The following is a 20789-nucleotide window of genomic DNA, read 5'->3' on the forward strand; positions in this document are numbered from 1 at the left end:
ATATTATAGTATGTTTATGTTTTCATATACTATTACTATACATAGTAATAGTATATGAGCTTAAATTAAGTTGAACTGGCTTTATGGAACCAAATTAACTGAAAATGAGTCAGACTTCTGACAAACCTGGCTTTTTGGGTAAACTCACTTTATGGAACAGGCCTCAGTTCTACTCCACTGTACTTCTGTGTTTGTCCATTGCTGATGCTTTTCAGTAACAACATTAATTGAAAATCAATTATTTGTCCACAATTTACCTTGCCAGAAAATAAAGGTTGAATACATACAGAGTTGAGAACAGCGCCACAACTTGTTTTAATTACAAAACAGCAATACAATTTCTAGTCATGTTAGCTCTGCTAAGGACCAGGGTGTGACTTTTCATGCTACCCTAGGGGAGTATAAATCTGAATACAAAAATGAAACTTGAAATAAAACAATAACCTTGTACAATAAAAACTTTGAAATGATTAGCCTGGTAATTTGTTCAAACATTAATCCTCTTACACATGAATCCCCTTTGGACAGGCCCTACATATAAAGTATCATACATACAAAAAGGGGTCTTGCTTCAAATATATATTTTTTATTAGGAGAATTTATCCCTCATCAGATCTAACCACATTAAAAAACTCGAAACATCTTCCCTATTCCATTCTTGGTCCATCTCCCTAGAAGGTCTTCTTCACAACACATCTTCATGGGGGACCTATTTGATATTGTTCACCTCAATATCCCCCTCAGGCTCCACACCAAATATTTCAGAGAGAAGGAAGTGGTTGCGGGGTCGCTCACTCAAATCCACATCAGCATTCACATTAGGATCCTTGACCAGGATCCTTGACTCCAGCACAGGAAGGGCCTTATCATACAGGAAATCAATAATCTCTGAAAAAGAGAAACAGACAATAATCAGTTCACATGCCTTTTTGTTCAGCAGGTTTCTGTTGACGTAAATATGGTAGTAAATAAACGTTCATGAATTTACCACAGAAAGTCATCTTTTCCCACAGAGGTACCCTCGTCACTTTTAGGCGGAAGAACAGCTTCTGTGCATGATATGAAGTCACATTTCTGCACCACAAGGAACACACCCAGATAGTTTAGTCCCTGGCTGAGTTAGACCAGTTCACAACCAGGTAGTCAAAATGTAGTATACAGATAAGCTGAGAACATGTTTTACCCTGAGACTGTAGCAAGTTCTTCCCAATCAACATCTGCTACATCTTCAACCTGCCTCTCATACAACCTAAAACATGTGTGACACAGTCCGTCAGCCCATTAAGCTGAAACATTTTGGTTTAAAAGCTTTCAACAACTCAACATCTTAAGACACATGAAACAATTGTAAACAATAAGCAAAAGTGTTGAGTCTCTCAGCCACCGTGGACTCAAGACAACCAGTTTTACCCTAACGGTTACAACCGCACCTTCTGATGAGGTCAACCTTGGCCTGGATGTCCTTTCTATCTCGAGTTTGATCCCTCAACACCAACTTCTGTTTCAGGAAACACATCCTGTAAAGGCAGAAAAAAGCAGTTGTAAAACTGTTTGTGTGCAAGTAACTGGCAGTAACTTCCAATAGTGCCACATATTCTCTCAACTCTCCCATACCCCCCCCCCCCAACCCCAAAACCCTTACCACTTCACTCTGCATTGTGTCCAGGAGCGTGTTTCAACAATTTGGCTAATGCTTTTCCATGGGATGCCGTTCATCAGTTTCTCCTTCAGGATGAACTTTTCCCCCGTCTGGCTTTGTAAGTCCGGCTCAGTCAGGGTCTGCAGAATGTCCTTCATTGCCTCCATAAAACGATCGGTCTCCTCCTGGCTCCAAGAGCCTTTCTGGCTGGCTAATACACACTACTTTTACAAACTTGATTTGAAGCAGTTCACATCTAATCCCCCCCATCATCCCAAATTAGGATTACATTCCCATCTCTAAAGTGTAAGGCTACCCACCAATCTGAGAAAAGCGTTTCTCCAGGGCCGAATCACTGCGGTCCATCAGATTAGAGATAGTTGTCCAGCTGTTGCCGTGCCGCTTTTGGAGTTTCTTCAAAGTCTTCAGTTCGTCCTCTGTGAATCTTCACAAAGGAAAAAAAGAAAAAGGTTGAAGTCGTATCGCTCAAGCGATTCAACATGTTCGTGTCCTGGGTTGATGAGGAAACCGATCAAAATAAATGAATGAATCCAACTACTCACTTTCCTTTGTTTCTGTATTCATGAAACATCTTTTTGCCCCGGCAGTAGACATCACGCCAGGGACGGGGTATTCCTTCAGCTACAATTGACGAAGGAATAGGTGAAGAATACAGGAGGAGGCACACTACTGACATCTGACAAGCTGGTGGGGTTAACGTTTAGTAGTTTAAACTACAGGAATGCACGTTTGATACATATGGCATATTACAGTGTTTCCTCTATGTTGACATGCCCCACTGCAAAAAAAAATCCTAGAGGAAACATTGCATTAAGTAATTGTAATGTATTAATACAGTCCTAAAACAATAACTTTAACAAAAGCTTCTTTTTTTAAAGACTATGAAGAGATTTCAAACAAGTGTTTCTTGTTTGGCTTCCTTAACTGACTAAGTGTTTTACCTATTTTCTCATGGAACTTGTGATTTATTTTTTGTTTGATTATAAAGGCTTTCTGAGCTTCGAAGAGTTTAGGAAAGAAGAGGTGGGTGGTGCTCTCAATCCCTGTCAACGCCAGAAAGTCAAGCACGTTCTCCTTCAACCTCTTGTTCTCAAAGTCTGTGAACCGACCAGACCGGAGAGGAATACCTTGGAGTAACAGGGAACAGTTTAGTCGCATACACAGCTGAAAGCTTAGTGCTAGCAAACAAAGGTTCGGTAAACATTATGGTCTGGTTTTAAGAAATCTGAGGATACACAAAATGCAATGTACAACCATACAATCAAAATGTCCTTTTCCGTGAGAGAACTGACCTTGACTTTTGAATGCTTTAAACCTAGCCAGGTCGCAAATAAGGAGGCGTCGGATGACATATGGAGATCTGGACTCGATGTCTGGAATAAACTCCTTCAACTCCTCCATTAGCCGCTGCATTTCCCTAGGGCAGGGTAAGGGAACAAACCATCCTTTTGAAAGCGAGCAAGGAACATTTTAAATAACTGCCTGGTCCATGAGATGTTAACTATCAAAACACATTTCTAAACTACTCACTCTGACATGGAATTCCTGGTGTCCTTTACTTTATCCATCACTGCATTTTGCAGACCCAAACTATTTTCTGCAGTCTCTGTACCCCTATCCAACTTTGTCTTTTTAGTTTTCCTTTTGGCCTCTTTTGTCTTCCTTTTGGTCTCTTTATCATTTTCCAGTGTCACATTCTCTTCATTCTGGTGGGATTCCCACATCTCTCCAACATCTGATATGGCGGTCGACTCTGGAGGACCATAATGCTGCTCTGTTCTTCGCTTCTTCACTTTCGGTTTCATGGCAGGATTTGGACAACTGGACTTGGTACAGTGTTTTGCTGTTGTAAGTGTTGCAGTCTGTAGACTACTGTCTGTGTTGTGTTCTGTTGGATGAGCAGTTGCATGGTCCTCCCCTCTCGCCTCGGGCTCTGTAGATTGGATTTTCCTCTGTCGTTTCTTCCACTTGATCAGTTCTGGGACACCCTCTGAACAGTCTTGGTTCAAAGTTGTAATATTCTCCAACATATCTGGTTCAGGAGCGGTCAAGTCCACTTCCTGTTCACGTAGCTTTTGGTCATGTTTCTTTTTCTTTTGTCTACAGATATGTTCTCTATTGTCCTGGGTTACCTTGGTTATAATGAGGTCTGGGTTGTCTCCAGTCACAGTGTGGCTACCAGGACCCAGGCTGGTGGTCGAAGGTCTGCATTCCTCATGCACCGAAAGGTCATCACACTTTTTCTTCTTCTTTTTCTTCTTCTTCTTCTTCTTCCCAGATAAACGTGTCTCTGTTTGTTCTGTGAGTGGGTGTTCAGTGTCTTCAAATGAAAGGGGTGATGTTTGAGACATCTCAATCAGTAAGGAACTATCCTTCACCTTCTTCCGTCCAAAAACTCCTGGACAGTTGGTGGTGCCGCCTACCATGTTCAAGACTCCTCACACTGCACAACGGAAATTTAATTTATAAACGTTCTTTAATTTGGCATACGCTATTCCAAATAATAATAATAATCGCTAAAGAAACCCAACTTCCAGCGGACGAACATTAAATTTTTCAATAACGTGACTACGGAAATATTAGCTAGCTCTACGACTTAGCATTCCTTGATTTGCCAAGTTTCGCTATTGATTTCATCGCTAGCAAATTTTTGAATCGTTAGTAGCTACCTGCTAACGAAAAGTAGCTTCCAGAGGACAATCATAAACTAGTTAAATAGTGTGATTTGCAACCTAAATATGACAGCTATTAGAACTGAATGCAACATATATTATAGCTATGGGACACGATTTCAAGAATGAAAACAAGAGGAGCACTCTTACCAAACCGAAATGCACATGGACTTCTTCTTTTTTGAATCGAGGCGGCTTCAACAGGAAGCTTGTCTCACCCTCTTTGCTTAAACTCTCCACTGACATCTAGGGGCAGAGGATGTCATGTGTGGGGTCTGTCGATCTCTTAAAATTACCATGTGTTCCATTCTCTATAATGCCTCACAGACTAGCATATCCCATGAAGTTAGTTAACTTTCATCCAGCGACTGTAGTCTTTTATACGCCACAACATCTTCCTATCTACAATAGCTCTACTCACCACCATGGTAGCCCGTAAATTATTATCAGGGGCCGTTAGGAAATAATTCAGAATGAGCGTAAACACAGACACATTCACATATGAAACGTTCACACACATCTATACTACTAAAACCTCACATCCACATATGTGAAATGCTTGCATCGACACATGAAACTCATTCACATGTGAAATGTTCACACACGCATTCAATAGTTCACGTAACCGTGGATGCAAACCAATGACTGTAAAAAGTCAAGGATACACTCAGGATGCAGTTGCACATTTGAAACACCAGAGGGCACAAGCACGGTAAAAAGGCTACAATGATGTATGTATCATCATATTTTCTTTCGTATCAAATCGTAAAATTGAACTGTGTAGCCTACACTATATTGAAGAGAAGGGTTTTTCTAATTATATAAGTGTATGCGTGTTTACGGAAATTAATCCATTATCGAAGATTTCATACAGCAATTTTTACATTAATCTTCTCCGTCCAACTTCATTTTCAACTAGGCCTACTTTTATTAGCGACAAGATATAGGATTGAATCTGAAAACATGAAATGTGAAACTATGTGAAAATATGAAAGTGAAAAATGAAAATGTATAACTTATTCAAAATTATTCCAAAAAGTTTTTCGAAATTGTTTTCAACCTGAATTTTTTTTTTTTTCTTTGAATACATGGTTTTATTTTTCAAGTTTTCGACCAAAACGTACATTTTCAATGTCAAACTTCAGTTTTTCGACTAAAGATTTTTTTTTCGAATTAACAAAACATTTGGCCCTGATTTAGCTCCATAAGAACGCTTCTGATTCCCCAGAAGTCATTGCAAGATGTCAAGCGAGGTAGCCTGGCTGCCAGCCCAACTTCTCCCCGCCCACAATTTTTTTTTATGAGTATGACAACGTCAGGCTACAAGCGAGGCGGACAAACCTCACAACTGTAATTTTTTACTTTTCATATTTCAGCTAAACGGTACTTGTAAATCAGCATCTGAATTGAAATGTGACGAGAAATAGGCAGTGTAGTCGCTGAAAATGATCTTATTTTATTGATGAAACGCCTAATTTGTACATTTGCTCCGACTTTTCGATAACCTAGTTAACATTAAGTACTGTAAGTTACAGTACAGAAATCGTAAAATTACCGCTAGAAGGCCCATTTTTTTGCTTTGTTATCTAGTTTTTGTAGTTAGTCAGGTAAAGAATGTATTTGCATTACAGTACAATTCTAGTCTGTATTGTGCTTATTAAATGTATGTCTTATGAACTTAGAACTGTGCTCAGGCTTAAAACATTGTGTCTCACACAGGGTGTGGGAAACAGGCTGTATTTTGTGTTGTTATCTCTCCATTTCAGAAGCAACCTTGAAACCGGGCTGAGAGAGCACCCGAGCAGGTGGGATGCGTAGGGAAGAACAACTCCCTGATACACGAAAGACCAAGCACAACCCTTTTTTGATATTACTGTTTCAATTGCACTGTATAATATATGCTGGGGCAGGGATAGATAGCCAGTTGGACTTCGTGAACCAACCCAAACTCTGTTGCGGGTAGGGAAGCGTAGACAGCCCCAGAGCTCTGTACTTGTTGATTTCCAACTGCTGCATTAAAGCTGATATTATCGGACCTCTGGACTCCAGACCACTCTTTATAGAACACAGACTTGTGTCATTGAATACCATCATTACATATTGGATTAGACACAAAGATTTTGAATCCTTCACAGGGTTATCATAATGCTGCAAGTCCAGGAAAACCCTAACCATCTCAATTCATTCTCTGTCCATTCTCGCAAGGACGCTTGCAAGAACGTTCTTCAAAAGAATGTACTTGCGTTCTCAGCGTTCTTCGGATTGATAAACAGCCAAACTTTATTTCCACAATCAAATCGGCCAAAAAAGTAATAGATATTTAGGTAGGGTACTTAAGTTTCACAGAAATCTGCAAAAAAAACGAGGCTATACAGTAGTACTACGGTCAGTATAGCTCACTGATAGTAGACTTTTGTCAGAAACTCGAGTTACTCTGAAAAGTTTAGACTTTGACAAAATAGAACACATTATTAAAGAAACTTAATTCATGCTACAAACCTGCCATAGCTACTCCATCCAAACCCGGCCGAGTGCAGCAATTTATGGCTTGTGTGGATTGCATTCATACAACAAATGGACTAAAAATGTTAAGAAAAACTCATATCGTGATATTTAGCCTACCGTTACCGTCCGTGCTACAAAAATATTTTGTGATGTAAATTTTAGGAAAGGCCCTGTTAACAGGCTATCATCTGGTAAATAGGACAGTAAACCCTGTGGTGGAATTTTATCATTCAAAGTCTGAGGTAAGAAGAATTTGCCTTTATCTGTTTATTCTTGCAGCAAGAAGGAGCAGTTCTAGAACAGTACCAAAGTGATGTCTGTAATAGAAAGGGTCTCTAAAAATGACAGTACTGAGCACTCTTTTATACAGTTACATAATCAGACATTTACATAATCAGTTCAATACTTAATGTCTATCAAAAGAGGCACTCCTCAATATGCAAGAAAACAAAAGGAAACAGGTTGCAGCACTTAATACAGATTGTCAACACTCGAGACAGAGCTTAAAGGCCATGGCAGGTTGATTTTTCCAACGAATTTTTGCTATTTGGTTGTTGGTAGTAAATATTTAAACTGTTATCCATTGTATTTCATGTTGTTGGGTGTCACAAAACGTAATATAATACAAAAAAGTTGCAACATTTTACAATGATTCTTCTTTCCCCCACAATGCATTGCATTACGTCACGTTGGGGAGACAACAGACAAATGTCTGCTTTAAGACCATTGAAATCCATTGTAAATAAACACTACTAGTAGGCTAGTACCAGAGAATGTCTAATATGGGCTCTGCTAGTACCATCAAAACTTGGGACATCTCGGAAATGTGTTTACAACGTCGGGGAAAATATTTAATTAGCGATGATCTTGGGGGGATTTTACAGGTGGGACTGGCAAGTAAAAAAAATTGCTACCCCATAGCTAGCATGATGTCTTCTGCTGTACTACTAGAGTCGGTAACTAAGGGGATTTTTTTGTAGGGCAAGTGGAAGAGAAATATACTTGCCCCACTGGACAAGTTAAAACTCAAAAAAAAAGAGCTATGTTACTTGCACTGGCCAACTTGCAAAGACTGAGGATAGCCTACCGAAGTTGAGTTAGCCAATGTCGTTAGCAATGCTAGCTAACGTTAGTTTGCTAGCAGTGGCAGTTTATAACATTTCACTGGTTCTTGCAGCTGTTTGTTTAGCAGGTCACAGTGTTTACAAGCCCTGATAGTGTAACTGAGACAACGCAGTAGATACGACTTTCTTGATGTGCTAGGCTGGATAGACTGTTGCACAGTAAGTAGTTCTACAATGGTAGTATCGTATCTTGCCTTGTAGTGGCAGCATCATACATTTAAGAAATCCAAGACTTGCATGTACAGTAAGTAATGTCACATTAAATAATGTATTTAAACTCAAGCTAGTGTGGTGTGTCACTGTCTTCAATGCCACAGGCTTTTCTGTCAAAAGAAACGTTTTAATTTCCAGCACATTCAGTGAAGTTTGGCTAGCAACAGCAGCTAGGCTAGCTTGCTCGACTGAGACCGACAGAAATGGTTGCTTTTGGCTTACTTACTGATAATGATCGCTTGCAGCAAACTTCTTTTGAATTTGCCATTTCCCCCTAAATAAATACCCTCTCTCCTCTTTAGCGATGCTATAGACATTGATTCTAACATTTCACTGGGTCTTGCAGCTGTTTGATTGACTGAAATTATTATAAAATGTTATGTTCTAGCCATTTGCCTACTTTAGCAAGTCACAGTATTTCAAAGCACATAATGTAACTGAGAAGACGCAGTAAATAATTCCTCTTTCAAGTAATAAGCCCCCGTTCAAGTGTTAGGCATCAGATTAGCTGCACGGTCTGTAGCTAGAGATATTGGGACGAAGATGCAATACAGTACGTAACAGAACGTGTTTATTCTGCAGAAATTGTGTAAATGTTTAATGTAACAAATACGATTTTTATAACACCTCAATTGTTATCATTTGTATATTGTTACAGCTCATCTTCGTTGGTCAAAGGCACAATCTTTACCCGGACGTGACCTGTGCATGAAAAAGTGGAACTTATGTAGGCTACTTAGTCTAGTGCCTCAAAAAGGTTATGTCAGGCCCTGAATGATCATTAGATATAAAGAAAACGTTGATTTCCACTCGGTGCTATTCACTGACAGTCAAAATAATAAATAGCATGTGCACTACTGTTCATAGACGAGCTCCAGGTGTCGTTGTTGCGTTGCTAAATGATAGCAACTCACCAGGACACTTTATCAACTCTCCACTCATTCTCCTCGGTACAATGAACAATCCATTTAATTGGCTTTGACGGCCATAAGGTCGACTTGGTTCAAAATTATACGGCTGCGGGCCATCATATATATTAGTCGTTCTTGCCACCTCTTCTTCATCCCAGTAGATCGCCATAGTTCTAGTACTAGACTGAGGCTACTCTCCTCCACGACTCCCCAACGTGACGTCATCGCCGAATTGCGCTAATATACTAATGCTAACACAAAAAACGTCAAAAATTGGTCTTAAACACCATTTTGAGATTTCTTGAATAATATACATATCTTGAGTGCTTTATGTACCCATTAATCAACAGTTGTGGTTAACCTGCCATATGGACTTTAAGACAAAAGAAAAAGTTCCTTTTTCTTGTTACGTTTGGTCGGCAAGCAGATACTTAAGCATACTGTCTTAGGCAAAAAGGTTAATCTAGCTTTACAAAAGTTAAAACCTAAACAATAATTGTTCTAGGCCAAAGAATGATAGACATAGACAAAGACAGACAAAAAAAAAACATTTTCTATTACAAACCTTTTGTTTCAGAAACATCCAGTCTCTTGGCCCTTTACTTGCAAAAGTAAATACAGAAAAGTGTGTCCGTATTATAGCCTGACGTTGTCATACCCATAATTCTAGTCAGAATAGAGTCCGAACTCGTAAAACAAATGCCTCTTCGCTCAATTGGATAGACCTACAACCAATCAGAGCAACGTAATATGTTGTTTGTTGAAAACGAATTCAACCCAGCCCCTCCGTGAGTCACCACCTTACCGCGGTGGAGGGGTTTGCGTGTCCTAGTGATCCTGGAAGCTATGTTGTCGGGGGCTTTATGCCCCTGGTAGGGTCTCCCAAGGCAAACAGGTTCCAGGTGAAAGACCAGACAAAGCGTGGCTCAAAAAACCAACCATGAAGAAACACAACAATGGTTCCCAGTTGCCCCTGCCCGGAAGCGGGTCACCGGGGCCCCCCCCTGGAGCCAGGCCCGGGGGTGGGGCTCGATGGCGAGCGCCTGGTGGCCGGGCCTTTTCCCATGGGGCCCGGTCGGGCACAGCCCGAAGAGACAACGTGGGACCCTCTTCCAGTGGGCTCACCATCCGCAGGAGGGGTCATGGGGGTCGGGTGCAGTGTGAGACGGGCGGCGGCCGAAAGCGGGGGCCTTGGCGGTCCGATCCTCGGCTGCAGAAGCTAGCTTTAGGGACGTGGAACGTCACCTCGCTGGCGGGAAAGGAGCCTGAGCTGGTGCGCGAGGTAGAGAGTTTCCGGCTAGATATAGTCGGCCTCGCCTCGACGCACAGCACGGGCTCCGGAACCAGTCTCCTTGAGAGGGGCTGGACTCTCTTCCACTCTGGAGTTGCCCTTGGTGAGAGGCGTCGAGCTGGGGTGGGAATACTTGTTTCCCCTCGGTTCGGTGCCTGTACATTGGGGTTCACCCCGGTGGATGAGAGGGTAGCCTCCCTCCGCCTTCGGGTGGGGGAACGGGTCCTCACTGTCGTTTGTGCTTATGCACCAAACGGCAGCTCAGAGTACCCACCCTTTTTGGAGTCTCTGGAGGGGGTGCTGGAAAGCGCTCCTCCCGGGGATTCCCTCGTCCTCCTGGGGGACTTCAATGCTCATGTGGGCAATGACAGTGAGACCTGGAGGGGCGTGATTGGGAGGAACGGCCCCCCCGATCTGAACCCGAGGGGTGTTCTGTTGTTGGACTTCTGTGCTAAACACGGCTTGTCCATAACGAACACCATGTTCAAGCATAAGGGTGTCCATATGTGCACCTGGCACCAGGACACCCGAGGTCTCAGTTCGATGATCGACTTCGTAGTCGTGTCGTCGGACTTGAGGCCGCATGTCTTGGACACTCGGGTGAGGAGAGGGGCGGAGCTGTCAACTGATCACCACCTGGTGGTGAGTTGGCTCCGATGGTGGGGGAGGACGCCGGTCAGGCCTGGCAGGCCCAAACGTAATGTGAGGGTCTGCTGGGAACGGCTGGCGGAACCCTCTGTCAGAAGGAGCTTCAACTCCCACCTCCGGGAGAGCTTCGATCATGTCTCGGGGGGGGGGCGGGGACATTGAGTCCGAATGGGCCATGTTCCGGGCCTCCATTGTTGAAGCGGCTGACCGGAGCTGCGGCCGCAAGGCGGTCGGTGCATGTCGCGGCGGTAACCCTCGGACCCGGTGGTGGACTCCGGAAGTGAGGGATGCCGTCAAGCTGAAGAAGGAGGCCTATCGGGCTTTATTGGCTGGTAGGACTCCTGAGGCAGCTGATGTGTACTGGCAGGCCAAGCGGAACGCGGCTCTGGCGGTCGCGGAGGCAAAAACCCGGGCATGGGAGGAGTTCGGCGAGACCATGGAGAATGACTTCCGAACGGCTTCAAAAAGGTTCTGGACCACCATCCGGCGACTCAGGAGGGGGAAGCAGTGCTCTGTCAACACTGTATACGGTAGGGACGGTGCGCTGCTGACTTCGACGGAGGACGTCCTGGATCGGTGGAAGGAATACTTTGAAGACCTCCTTAATTCCACCAACACGCTTTCCGACGTGGAGGCAGAGTCTGGGGACATCGGGGGGGGCCCTTCTATCTCTGGGGCCGAGGTCGCCGAGGTGGTTGAAAAGCTCCGCGGTGGCAGGGCCCCTGGGGTGGACGAGGTCCGCCCGGAGTTCCTTAAGGCTCTGGATGTTGTAGGGCTGTCTTGGTTGACACGACTCTGCAACATCGCGTGGACATCGGGGACAGTGCCTCTGGACTGGCAGACCGGGGTGGTGGTTCCCCTCTTTAAAAAGGGGGACCGGAGGGTGTGCTCCAACTTTAGGGGGATCACACTCCTCAGCCTCCCTGGGAAGGTCTATTCAGGGGTCCTGGAGAGGAGGGTCCGCCGGATTGTCGAACCTCGGATTCAGGAGGAGCAATGTGGTTTTCGTCCTGGCCGTGGAACAGTGGACCAGCTCTATACCCTCCGCGGAGTCCTGGAGGGTACATGGGAGTTCGCCCAACCAGTCTACACATGTTTTGTGGATTTGGAAAAGGCGTTCGACCGTGTCCCTCGGGGGCTCATGTGGGGGGTGCTCCGAGAGTACGGGGTACCGGATTCCCTGATCGGGGCTGTCCGGTCCCTGTACGACCGGTGCCAGAGTTTGGTCCGCATTGCCGGTAGTAAGTCGAACTTGTTTCCGGTGAGGGTTGGACTCCGCCAGGGCTGCCCTATGTCACCGATTCTGTTCATTACCTATATGGACAGGATTTCTAGGCGCAGCCAGGGTGTTGAGGGGGTCCGGTTTGGTGACCTCAGGATCGGGTCGCTGCTTTTTGCAGATGATGTGGTCCTGTTGGCTTCATCGGGCCGTGACCTTCAGCTCTCACTGGAGCGGTTCGCAACCGAATGTGAAGCGGCTGGGATGCGAATCAGCACCTCCAAATCTGAGGCCATGGTTATCGACCGGAAAAGGGTGGAGTGCCATCTCCGGGTCAGGGAGGAGATCCTGAACCAAGTGGAGGAGTTTAAGTATCTCGGGGTCTTGTTCACGAGTGAGGGAAGAATGGAGCGCGAGGTCGACAGGCGGATCGGTGCGGCGTCCGCAGTGATGCGGGCTCTGCATCGGTCCGTCGTGGTGAAGAAGGAGCTGAGTCGAAAGGCGAAGCTCTCTATTTACCATGGTCACGAACTATGGGTAGTGACCGAAAGAACGAGATCGCGAATACAAGCGGCCGAAATGAGCTTCCTCCGCAGGGTGTCCGGGCTCTCCCTTAGAGATAGGGTGAGAAGCTCGGTCATCCGGGAGGGGCTCAGAGTAGAACCGCTGCTCCTCCGCGTCGAGAGGAGCCAGCTGAGGTGGCTCGGGCATCTGATTAGGATGCCTCCTGGACGCCTCCCTGGTGAGGTGTTCCGGGCACGTCCCACTGGGAAGAGGCCCCGGGGAAGACCCAGGACACGCTGGAGGGACTATGTCACTCGGCTGGCCTGGGAACGCCTCGGGGTCCCCCAGGAAGAGGTGGTGGAAGTGGCCGGGGAGAGGGAAGCCTGGGCCTCCCTGCTTAGGTCGTTGCCCCCGCGACCCGATCCCCGGACAAGCGGAAGATGACGAGACGAGACAACGAGACAAATTCAACCCAAGGGCTCTTTCGTGACGTTGTTGATTACGTTACTGTTGATCATCTGTCCATCATCGTATAAAGCCCGCCCTGGCAATTTCACTGGACCGCCCAGATCCTGGTTTTTATGGAGGACCAAACCTGCCATATTTAAAAATGAATGAATGAGTGTGAACAGCATCGCGCCATTCGTAGTATATTGTGGCGCTCCAGGGCGCTTCGCAGCCAGTGTGTCCCAGGCGTTAGCTAGATTGAATCTATGGCTCTGGATTGATTGCAATGTCTGAACATTAGTTTCCACGCCTACTGGCCTCCTCTCATTATCATATTGGGAACAATGAATGAATGAATGAATAAATAAATGAATAAATAAATGAACACAAATGAATACATAAATGAATACATAAATGTAAAATATATGTAACTATTTATTGACAATTGTGCATTAATTAATATATATATTCGTTTATTTCTGTCTAAATGCATGGATGTGGACATTTATTTATTCATTCATTCATTTGTAAATATGGCAGGTTTGGTCCTCCATAGGTTTTATGTAGTTATTCCCAATACGAGACCCTCAAGATCCAACCAAATAGTTTTGTGGGCGGGTCGAAGATGGGCTGGCAGCCAGGCTATCCGTATTACTCAACAATGGATGAGGATCAGTTTGCATTGGACGACTAATCATCAAATTCAAATCAAATTTATTTGTATAGCCGTTTTTACAAACAATGTAACAGAGGGCTCGACACGCCTTTAGAACTACCCCTCAACCAACTTAAACCCTCAAGGAAGACAAGGAAAATTTGAGAAAAAAAACTAGAGAAACCTTGGGAGGAGCAGTTCAGTGCTCCCCTCCCGCAAAACAGTTGGTGAAAGAGAGGTGCAGAACACAGGCTGTTACATCCTTCACCCATTTAAATGTGTGAAGTGTCTTGTGTGTTTGTTTAGTGTTACGGCTTTTCCCCCCCAAGACAAGGTTTGTAATACAGGCTCGTACCAGTCATACATCAATAAAAGTTAAATGACAAAATGGAAGAAACTTTCGGAGATCGCAGTCTAACAGCAGAGGGTTTGGGATTTTTTATTGTACGCCGGTAGTTCTTCCAGCTGTGGGTCAAAGACAAGTATTTTCAGGTTGTGACTGCTGGGACAGCTTGGTCCCAGACATTACTTCTTTGGGGTTTTTCCTATTGTGAACACGCAGGTGTCTCTTCAGCTGGTCATTTGTTTTACCTGAATAGTCACAGAAGTCACAGCTGTAGGGCTTCTCTCCAGTGTGGATCCTGCTGTGAACTGTGAAATTGCTAGCATTGCTAAAGGTTTTACCACAGAGGTAACAGATGTAGGGATTCTCTCCAGTGTGGGTCCTGCGGTGAGTTGCGAAATGGCTAGCGTGGCCAAAGGTTTTACCACAGAGGTCACAGCTGTAGGGCTTTTCTCCAGTGTGGATCCTGCTGTGAATTGTTAAATTGGTAACGTGCCTATAGGTTTTACCACAGAGGTCACAGCTGTAGGGCTTCTCTCCAGTGTGGATCCTGCGGTGAGTTGTCAAAGTGGAAGCATGGGTAAAGGTTTTACCACAGATGTCACAGCTGTAGGGCTTCTCTCCAGTGTGGATTCTGCGGTGATATGTGAAACTGTTAGCATAGGTAAATGATTTACCACAGAGGTCACAGCTGTAGGGCTTCTCTCCAGTGTGGATCCTACTATGAGCTCTGAATTGGCCAGACTGGCTATAGGTTTTACCACAGATGTCACAGCTGTAGGGCCTCTCTCCAGTGTGGATCCTGCGGTGAGTTCTCAAAGTGGAAACATGGTTAAAGGTTTTACCACAGAGGTCGCAGCTGTAGGGATTCACTCCAGTGTGGATTCTGCTGTGATCTTTGAAACAGCTAGCATGGGTAAAGGTTTTACCACAGAGGTCACAGCTGAAGAGCTTCTCTCCAGTGTGGATCCTGCTATGAGCTCTGAAATGGCCAGCCTGGCTAAAGGTTTTACCACAGAGGTCACAGGTGTAGGGCTTCTCTCCAGTGTGGGTCTTCATGTGGTTCTTGAGGCTAGAAGATGAGGAAAGGCTCTTCCCACATGTATCACAGAGATGTGTCTTCATAACTCAGCTTTCTCTTTGCACTCTGTCTAGTCTCTCTGTAATCTGTCTTGTATCTAGTCTCTGGAAGCTTGTTTCTCTCTCTGGTCGATCCTCTGTCTGGTTATTGCTGTTTTTGGTTGAGTCTTTCAATAGTTGAGTCTCTCTCTGTGGTCTCTCTGGTTGAGTCTCTGTAGTCTCTCTGGAGCCTTAAGGTGTCTCCTCTGTCTTGTCTCCACCCATGATCAAGTATGATTGGCCAGTAAAGGATCTGGAAGAAACAGTTCCAAGTTAATGAGAACTCAACTTTCACATAAAATAACTTTTGTTTGTGTCAATTTTGCAAATGTAATGTTGATCATTTGGTGAGAGGTGTATGTTTCTCAGGTTTATATTTACTGGAGAAACACTGTTATAAAACAATCTCTGGCATACAACTCCTCAGTAATTTGGCTTTCTTCAAAATAATAATAGCATATAGGATTAGTTACTACACAATAAGCATTAAATGTAAATTAACAATAAAATAACTTTGGATTGGAATTGCAAGTTTTAAATCCAATAACCTTAATATGCTCTATTGGGTCTCATACTCTGTGTCGTTTTTCTATTTAAAAACAGAGTTACAAACATAGAAAATAAATTACGGAATCAGGGTTTTTCCTGGGTCAAAATGAGTTTTCAACACACACACACACACACACACACGCACCCACGCACTATTTCCCCTAAAGCAATAAAGACACCTTACACTCAAAGTATGTTCTAAATGGCATAAATGCTGCCAATTAATAATTGACATAACTTATTGTAAAAGGTCAGTAGCCTAGCCTATTGATTAAGGTAGGCCACTCTGAAGCAAGTACACTGCTTGCTTCATTTGATCTTGATAGGCTAACTATTCTGCAGCAAATATTAACAATAAACCCACTTTTCATTAATTAAAACTACTTTAGCATAATAATGCACCTAAAATACAAACCTGAGCAAGGGCAGCAATTGCTATAGACATGTGCAATTTAGCTAGCAGGGGAAGAATACAAACAACAATAATCACCAGTTATCTTGATTTAAATTTGCAAGAACTATAGACTTAGACAGGCTTAAATGAATTTACAACATAAGTTATACGATTTACAGTTCTCAAGGACGCACATACGCAATCTCAACTGCGGTGTGAAGCGCGTGTCGGTACAATTCTGCGTGTCGGTACACGACCATCTAACGTTGAGACAAACGCGCTTCTGGTCTGATCTTCAGCTTTAATACTTCGATCCTGCCAGTACAGTATTTGGTCATTTAAATCGGTCATTTTGTCCGGTAAAGCTACATCTTTCCTCTTGAGGTTTTTGCTTTAATCTTTTACCCTAAGACCTTGCATTTGTAATTGCAAGTTGTTAATGTTCTTCTCTCTCTCTCTGTTTTGAGCTCTGCATTTACCTGCTCAAACTCATGTGCTACTTGCTACTTCCCTTTACATTGAGCTTTGAGGGGATCTATTTGAACGTCTTTCCTCTTATTTTTTTCTATTTATGTTACGCATGTTGACCAGACTTTGTCTTTCCGTAGATTTGATTAATTTAGCTCCAAGCGATTTTATTTTTTTCTCAGCCTGGTATATTTTAAGCCCCATATCTTTACGTTCCTTAGTTCATTTATCTATATACTTCTTATATATATACGCCACTTCTACTTTTTGGTAATCTATTTTAGTGTTGTTAACTATGCAAACTTGTAAGCTAATGTTAACCAACCACTAAATCACTCGCTTCTCTAACATCAAAAATATCACTTTGACTTGTCTCACAGGCATCATGAGACGCGCAGGGTGGAGTTTCTACAACTTCACGCCCATATGGAGGTGGTAGTTCAAACACCTCACCCAGACATGAGCCTTTATCACTAACTCTGACTAAATTCTAAAATCGTTTTATCAGCTTACTAACAAAAGTATGTATTCTCTTCCATTTGTTATCATCAAAGTCACATTCGTGGAGTTTAAAGTTATTTTTAACTATATTAAACGTTACAAGGTGCGCAGGCAATTTAAATGCTAATTAGTGGCTACGTGTAATAATCTCGATCATGATCCCATTTGTTAATGTTTCTAATGGTAATTTGCCACAAACCCTAAGACTATTTGGATCTAAAATGATACCTAAACATTTGCAAGTTCGTTGCTCCTCCTCACCTGCGAATGCAATTTCAGTAGTTCTTGTCTTTTTATCTGCCATATAATTTATTTTCTTGCTAAATTGATTGCTGGAAAGAAAGAAAGAATATTCACGCTTTTTTTTAAAATAGATTTGCATTTCCTGACAGACAAAAGTGAATGATTGGTTCCGATTGGTGCTACGTGACAACAACATTTGCATATGACGACCATGAATCATTTCGGTAGAAAAATGTATTTAAAAAGTCACCAAGAGAGTGGGTTTTATATTACCAATGTTTGTTTTTTGTTCTGCACACTGAAAAGATGCATGTAAAGTCTAAAATATATATTTTCAAACCAGTAACCATGATCAATACTTGCATCCACATGCGGGTATATAAATAAGGGCTAGAAGATCAATGTAAATCATTTGGTGTGTGCATTTGAAGTAGTCTTGTCTATGTTCAGCGCGGGAATTTCTAATTCACACAGGGTCTTACGTCGTAGGTTACAGAAGGACTCTTTCAAATAGCCATAACACTAAGTACATGTCTGTCGTTTTCTTTAAAATTTGACTGATGACGTCTCTCTACGTAAACCATAGACATATATACATGTATGTATATGTGTCTATGCGTAAAACCCTACTTTTCAGGAAGTGTTAGGGTGGTACCGACATGCGGGAAAAAGTTATAAGGGAAAAAAACAACCTTTCTCCCCATAGAACGTTTAGATTTCAATGCATTCCTATGGGATTTTCATCAACATGTCTTCAACTTGATTTTTCTCAAAATGTATATGATACTAAATATACCTTACTAAATATACCTTATTTTGAAGAAAACAACCTACTCTTTCATTTAAGATGCCTCCCGGTGGTGCCGACCTTCTATGAAAGGTAGCCAAAGCAGAAAAAACTATTAACATTATTTTCATACACTTTCTCAATATGTATTCACCTTATTCCGCCCCGCCCACTTTCCTCATCTTTTTGCACTTCCGTTGTATTTGCACTTCCGCTTTACCGGGGATATCATTCAATTCAATGGAGAACTGCCGAGAAGTCCCTCTGCTAAAATATTAAATCATTTGGTGGATTTGTGCAAGATGTGCTATGTTCGTGTGCTACAACAAGTCAACAATACACCCTTTCACTGGATGGCTTGAAAACGACTTTTAAGTGTTGATATAATTCGTTTGCCGGTCAGATCGCTGCCCTGCACTCTGCTGTGCTGCGATATGCAGGCATCACATTAGCCACAAACATAGGCTAAGATATTCTAACGATTTCACTGCAGGGCATATGCATTTGCTATACTTTGTTCGAAAGCTTAGGTCCTCTAGAATTCAGTCGTGTGATTAATTTTACAGTCAGTACATGTATTTGAGACTTCCCCTCTAAAGCGTCCAGCTAGCACTGTTAGCAGTAGAACGTTAGCTAGCTTCTTGTTTATCTACTTGAGGCTCTAGTTTTTACATCAGGTCTCTGCTATTAGCCATAAACTCCAAATGTATGAGTGACAAATTGTGCTGTAATCATAAAAAGTAACAACCTTTTCTTCGAGGGGCTTTGGTACAAGCGATATGCAACGTGTTAAAACTTACAATATATGTATCTTCCCTCCTATCTAATGGCAATTAGAAAGACGCATGAAATAATTTGATTGCCGCGTTGTTTCAAAAGCTTTATATTAAATTTAGATGTACTGCAGCAATTGTTTTGCTCACAGCCATGCCCATACATTTGGTTATAATCATGTATCTACTTATATCATGAATTGAGAACACTAAAACATACTAAAATATAGTTAGTTTACACCCTTTATTAATACGAGCAGACAAAAGGAAACTTCAGGTTTTTTTTAATTCAGCGCCTTCAGCCAGGGACGCAGATCCTCAACTTTGGTTGGAGGTCGATGCAAATTATGTCGGCCCACAACACTCGGACCTCTTCTTTCCATGGTCAAAACAATGATAATACAGGGTCTGATTCCGTCTTCTCCACCTGTTATGGCAGCCACAAACTTCAGTTGACGCTGGGCATCTCTATTAGCCATAAATGAGTACCAGAGCCTGTTTAATGCACTGTCTTTTAGCACCGTTATAAAGTGGAAAGTATCTAAACCGGAAATGAGAATACGCGGATGGCCGCGCCCATTGTGACTTCCGGAATAAGGTCAATTGCAACCAACATTTGATAGCATTAAGGGGTAACTGTCTACATGTTAACTGGCATGTTCGTTTGTAATATCTCGATAGTAGTCGCTAGTTAGAGCTAAGAAAAGGACGTGGACCTTAAAATTCCGGTGTCAGATTTCTCAATGGCGTTCTTAGCTACATTCAGGCTAGCTTAGCATTCGATTCAATGCGTCTTCTACCGGCGTTCCACAGTATTTGACAGTTAGTTAGCCTTGGCCAAAAATGACGCGTTAATTGTCCTGCTTACTTCAAGTTGAGTAAAGGTTTTGAGCGTTTAAAAGGCCCCGACTCCAATGTTTCAATTGTCTCGGTGTTTCGAAAAGCCTCGATTTGCCCATCACTACTAGCTAGCTAGCAACGAAATTAGTATAAAACCAAGAACACGGTTGCAAATCCTGGATACAGCGTCAAAAGCCAGGCATATAACGATTGCACGTACCTTTCTAGTTGTTACAACTGCAACAGAGCTTTGATCTTTAAATTAGTGATGGGCTGCTCGGTACAAAGGTGTCGATACTGGCCCGACACATTCAACACTCACTGCATCGGAACAACGCAACGTTTCGAGACGGGTTTTAAAAACCCTTCCGGTCACGTGTCAGTGTTTCCAAACGTTTTGTGGCGTGATCTTGAACAAAACCTGTCTCGTACCAGAGAATGTCTAATATAGTCTTATATAATATATGTCTTAAACAGGCTCTGCTCGTACTTGCCAAAAGGCTGACGTGTCGGGGTATAAAATGAGGCGGCTAAGCCACAAAGGTTTTGAATGTGCGAGACAATGGTATTGCGTGAAATTAGTGCCAGGAGATGGAGCTCTGTAAAAAATGATTAGTGTACTTGTAGAAAAGATTTGTAAATCAAATATAGACAAGTGAGATTTGTGAGTTTGAGACAATAAGAGACGGTTAGAGAACGTTATATATGAATATGTAACAACTGTACACTGAGTTTATCGGCTCAAATAGTTTTAAAATCATATATGGGCTTATTTGAATTGTTCGATGAAAGCATCGCTCCCGTATTCGAAACCACGCCATCTGCATTGCAGACTGGCAATAATTCCGTTCAAACACAAGGATCCTTATGTTCACAATGTGGAATTAGCTGTAAAACTGTTAGTTATGCCGTATTCGTAGTTG

At 43.0% G+C, this 20789-nt stretch overlaps 2 protein-coding genes and 1 long non-coding RNA gene across 4 annotated transcripts; 1 reads left to right on the plus strand and 2 right to left on the minus strand.

Moving 5' to 3' along the window:
* Positions 1-291: 291 nt before the first annotated feature.
* Positions 292-4597, minus strand: LOC146232731 (transcription termination factor 1-like). Its single transcript, XM_084690135.1, has 11 exons — positions 4483-4597; positions 3191-4103; positions 2953-3077; positions 2602-2787; positions 2203-2281; positions 1960-2084; positions 1643-1850; positions 1431-1517; positions 1184-1249; positions 989-1074; positions 292-888 (listed from the first exon to the last, which is right to left on the minus strand). Exons 2-11 carry the CDS (start codon positions 4084-4086, stop codon positions 710-712), a joined length of 2037 nt encoding a protein of 678 aa, XP_084546261.1. The 5' UTR covers positions 4087-4103; positions 4483-4597; the 3' UTR covers positions 292-709.
* A 60-nt stretch (positions 4598-4657) lies between these two features.
* Positions 4658-6367, plus strand: LOC146232732 (uncharacterized). The gene is made up of 2 exons (XR_014742231.1): positions 4658-5715; positions 6099-6367. It is a non-coding gene; the product is annotated as an uncharacterized LOC146232732 (long non-coding RNA).
* A 7524-nt stretch (positions 6368-13891) lies between these two features.
* On the minus strand, positions 13892-20226 carry LOC146232733 (uncharacterized). Of its 2 annotated transcripts, none has more exons than XM_084690156.1 (2): positions 20087-20226; positions 13892-15564 (listed from the first exon to the last, which is right to left on the minus strand). In XM_084690156.1, exon 2 carries the CDS (start codon positions 15315-15317, stop codon positions 14322-14324), a length of 996 nt encoding a protein of 331 aa, XP_084546282.1. In that variant the 5' UTR covers positions 15318-15564; positions 20087-20226; the 3' UTR covers positions 13892-14321. The 2 variants fall into 2 exon arrangements, 1 of the variants encoding a protein (XP_084546282.1); XR_014742233.1 differs by lacking the exon at positions 13892-15564 and adding an exon at positions 19252-19453.
* Positions 20227-20789: the final 563 nt, after the last annotated feature.

Source organism: Hypomesus nipponensis, chromosome 24 (assembly GCF_054491055.1).
Source record: "Hypomesus nipponensis isolate SF chromosome 24, ASM5449105v1, whole genome shotgun sequence".
Classification (NCBI taxonomy): Eukaryota; Metazoa; Chordata; class Actinopteri; order Osmeriformes; family Osmeridae; genus Hypomesus; species Hypomesus nipponensis.

Bases quoted from the DNA above. Each gene is read 5' to 3' on its own strand.
- LOC146232731 (XM_084690135.1), bottom strand. From the start codon at position 4,086: ATGGTAGGCGGCACCACCAACTGTCCAGGAGTTTTTGGACGGAAGAAG. The intron at 1,851-1,959 runs GTGGGTAGCCTT...AGTGTGTATTAG, and splicing joins GAAACGCTTTTCTCAGATTG to CCAGCCAGAAAGGCTCTTGG. The intron at 1,250-1,430 runs GTGCGGTTGTAA...CACATGTTTTAG, and splicing joins AAGGTTGACCTCATCAGAAG to GTTGTATGAGAGGCAGGTTG.
- LOC146232733 (XM_084690156.1), bottom strand. From the start codon at position 15,317: ATGAAGACACATCTCTGTGATACATGTGGGAAGAGCCTTTCCTCATCT.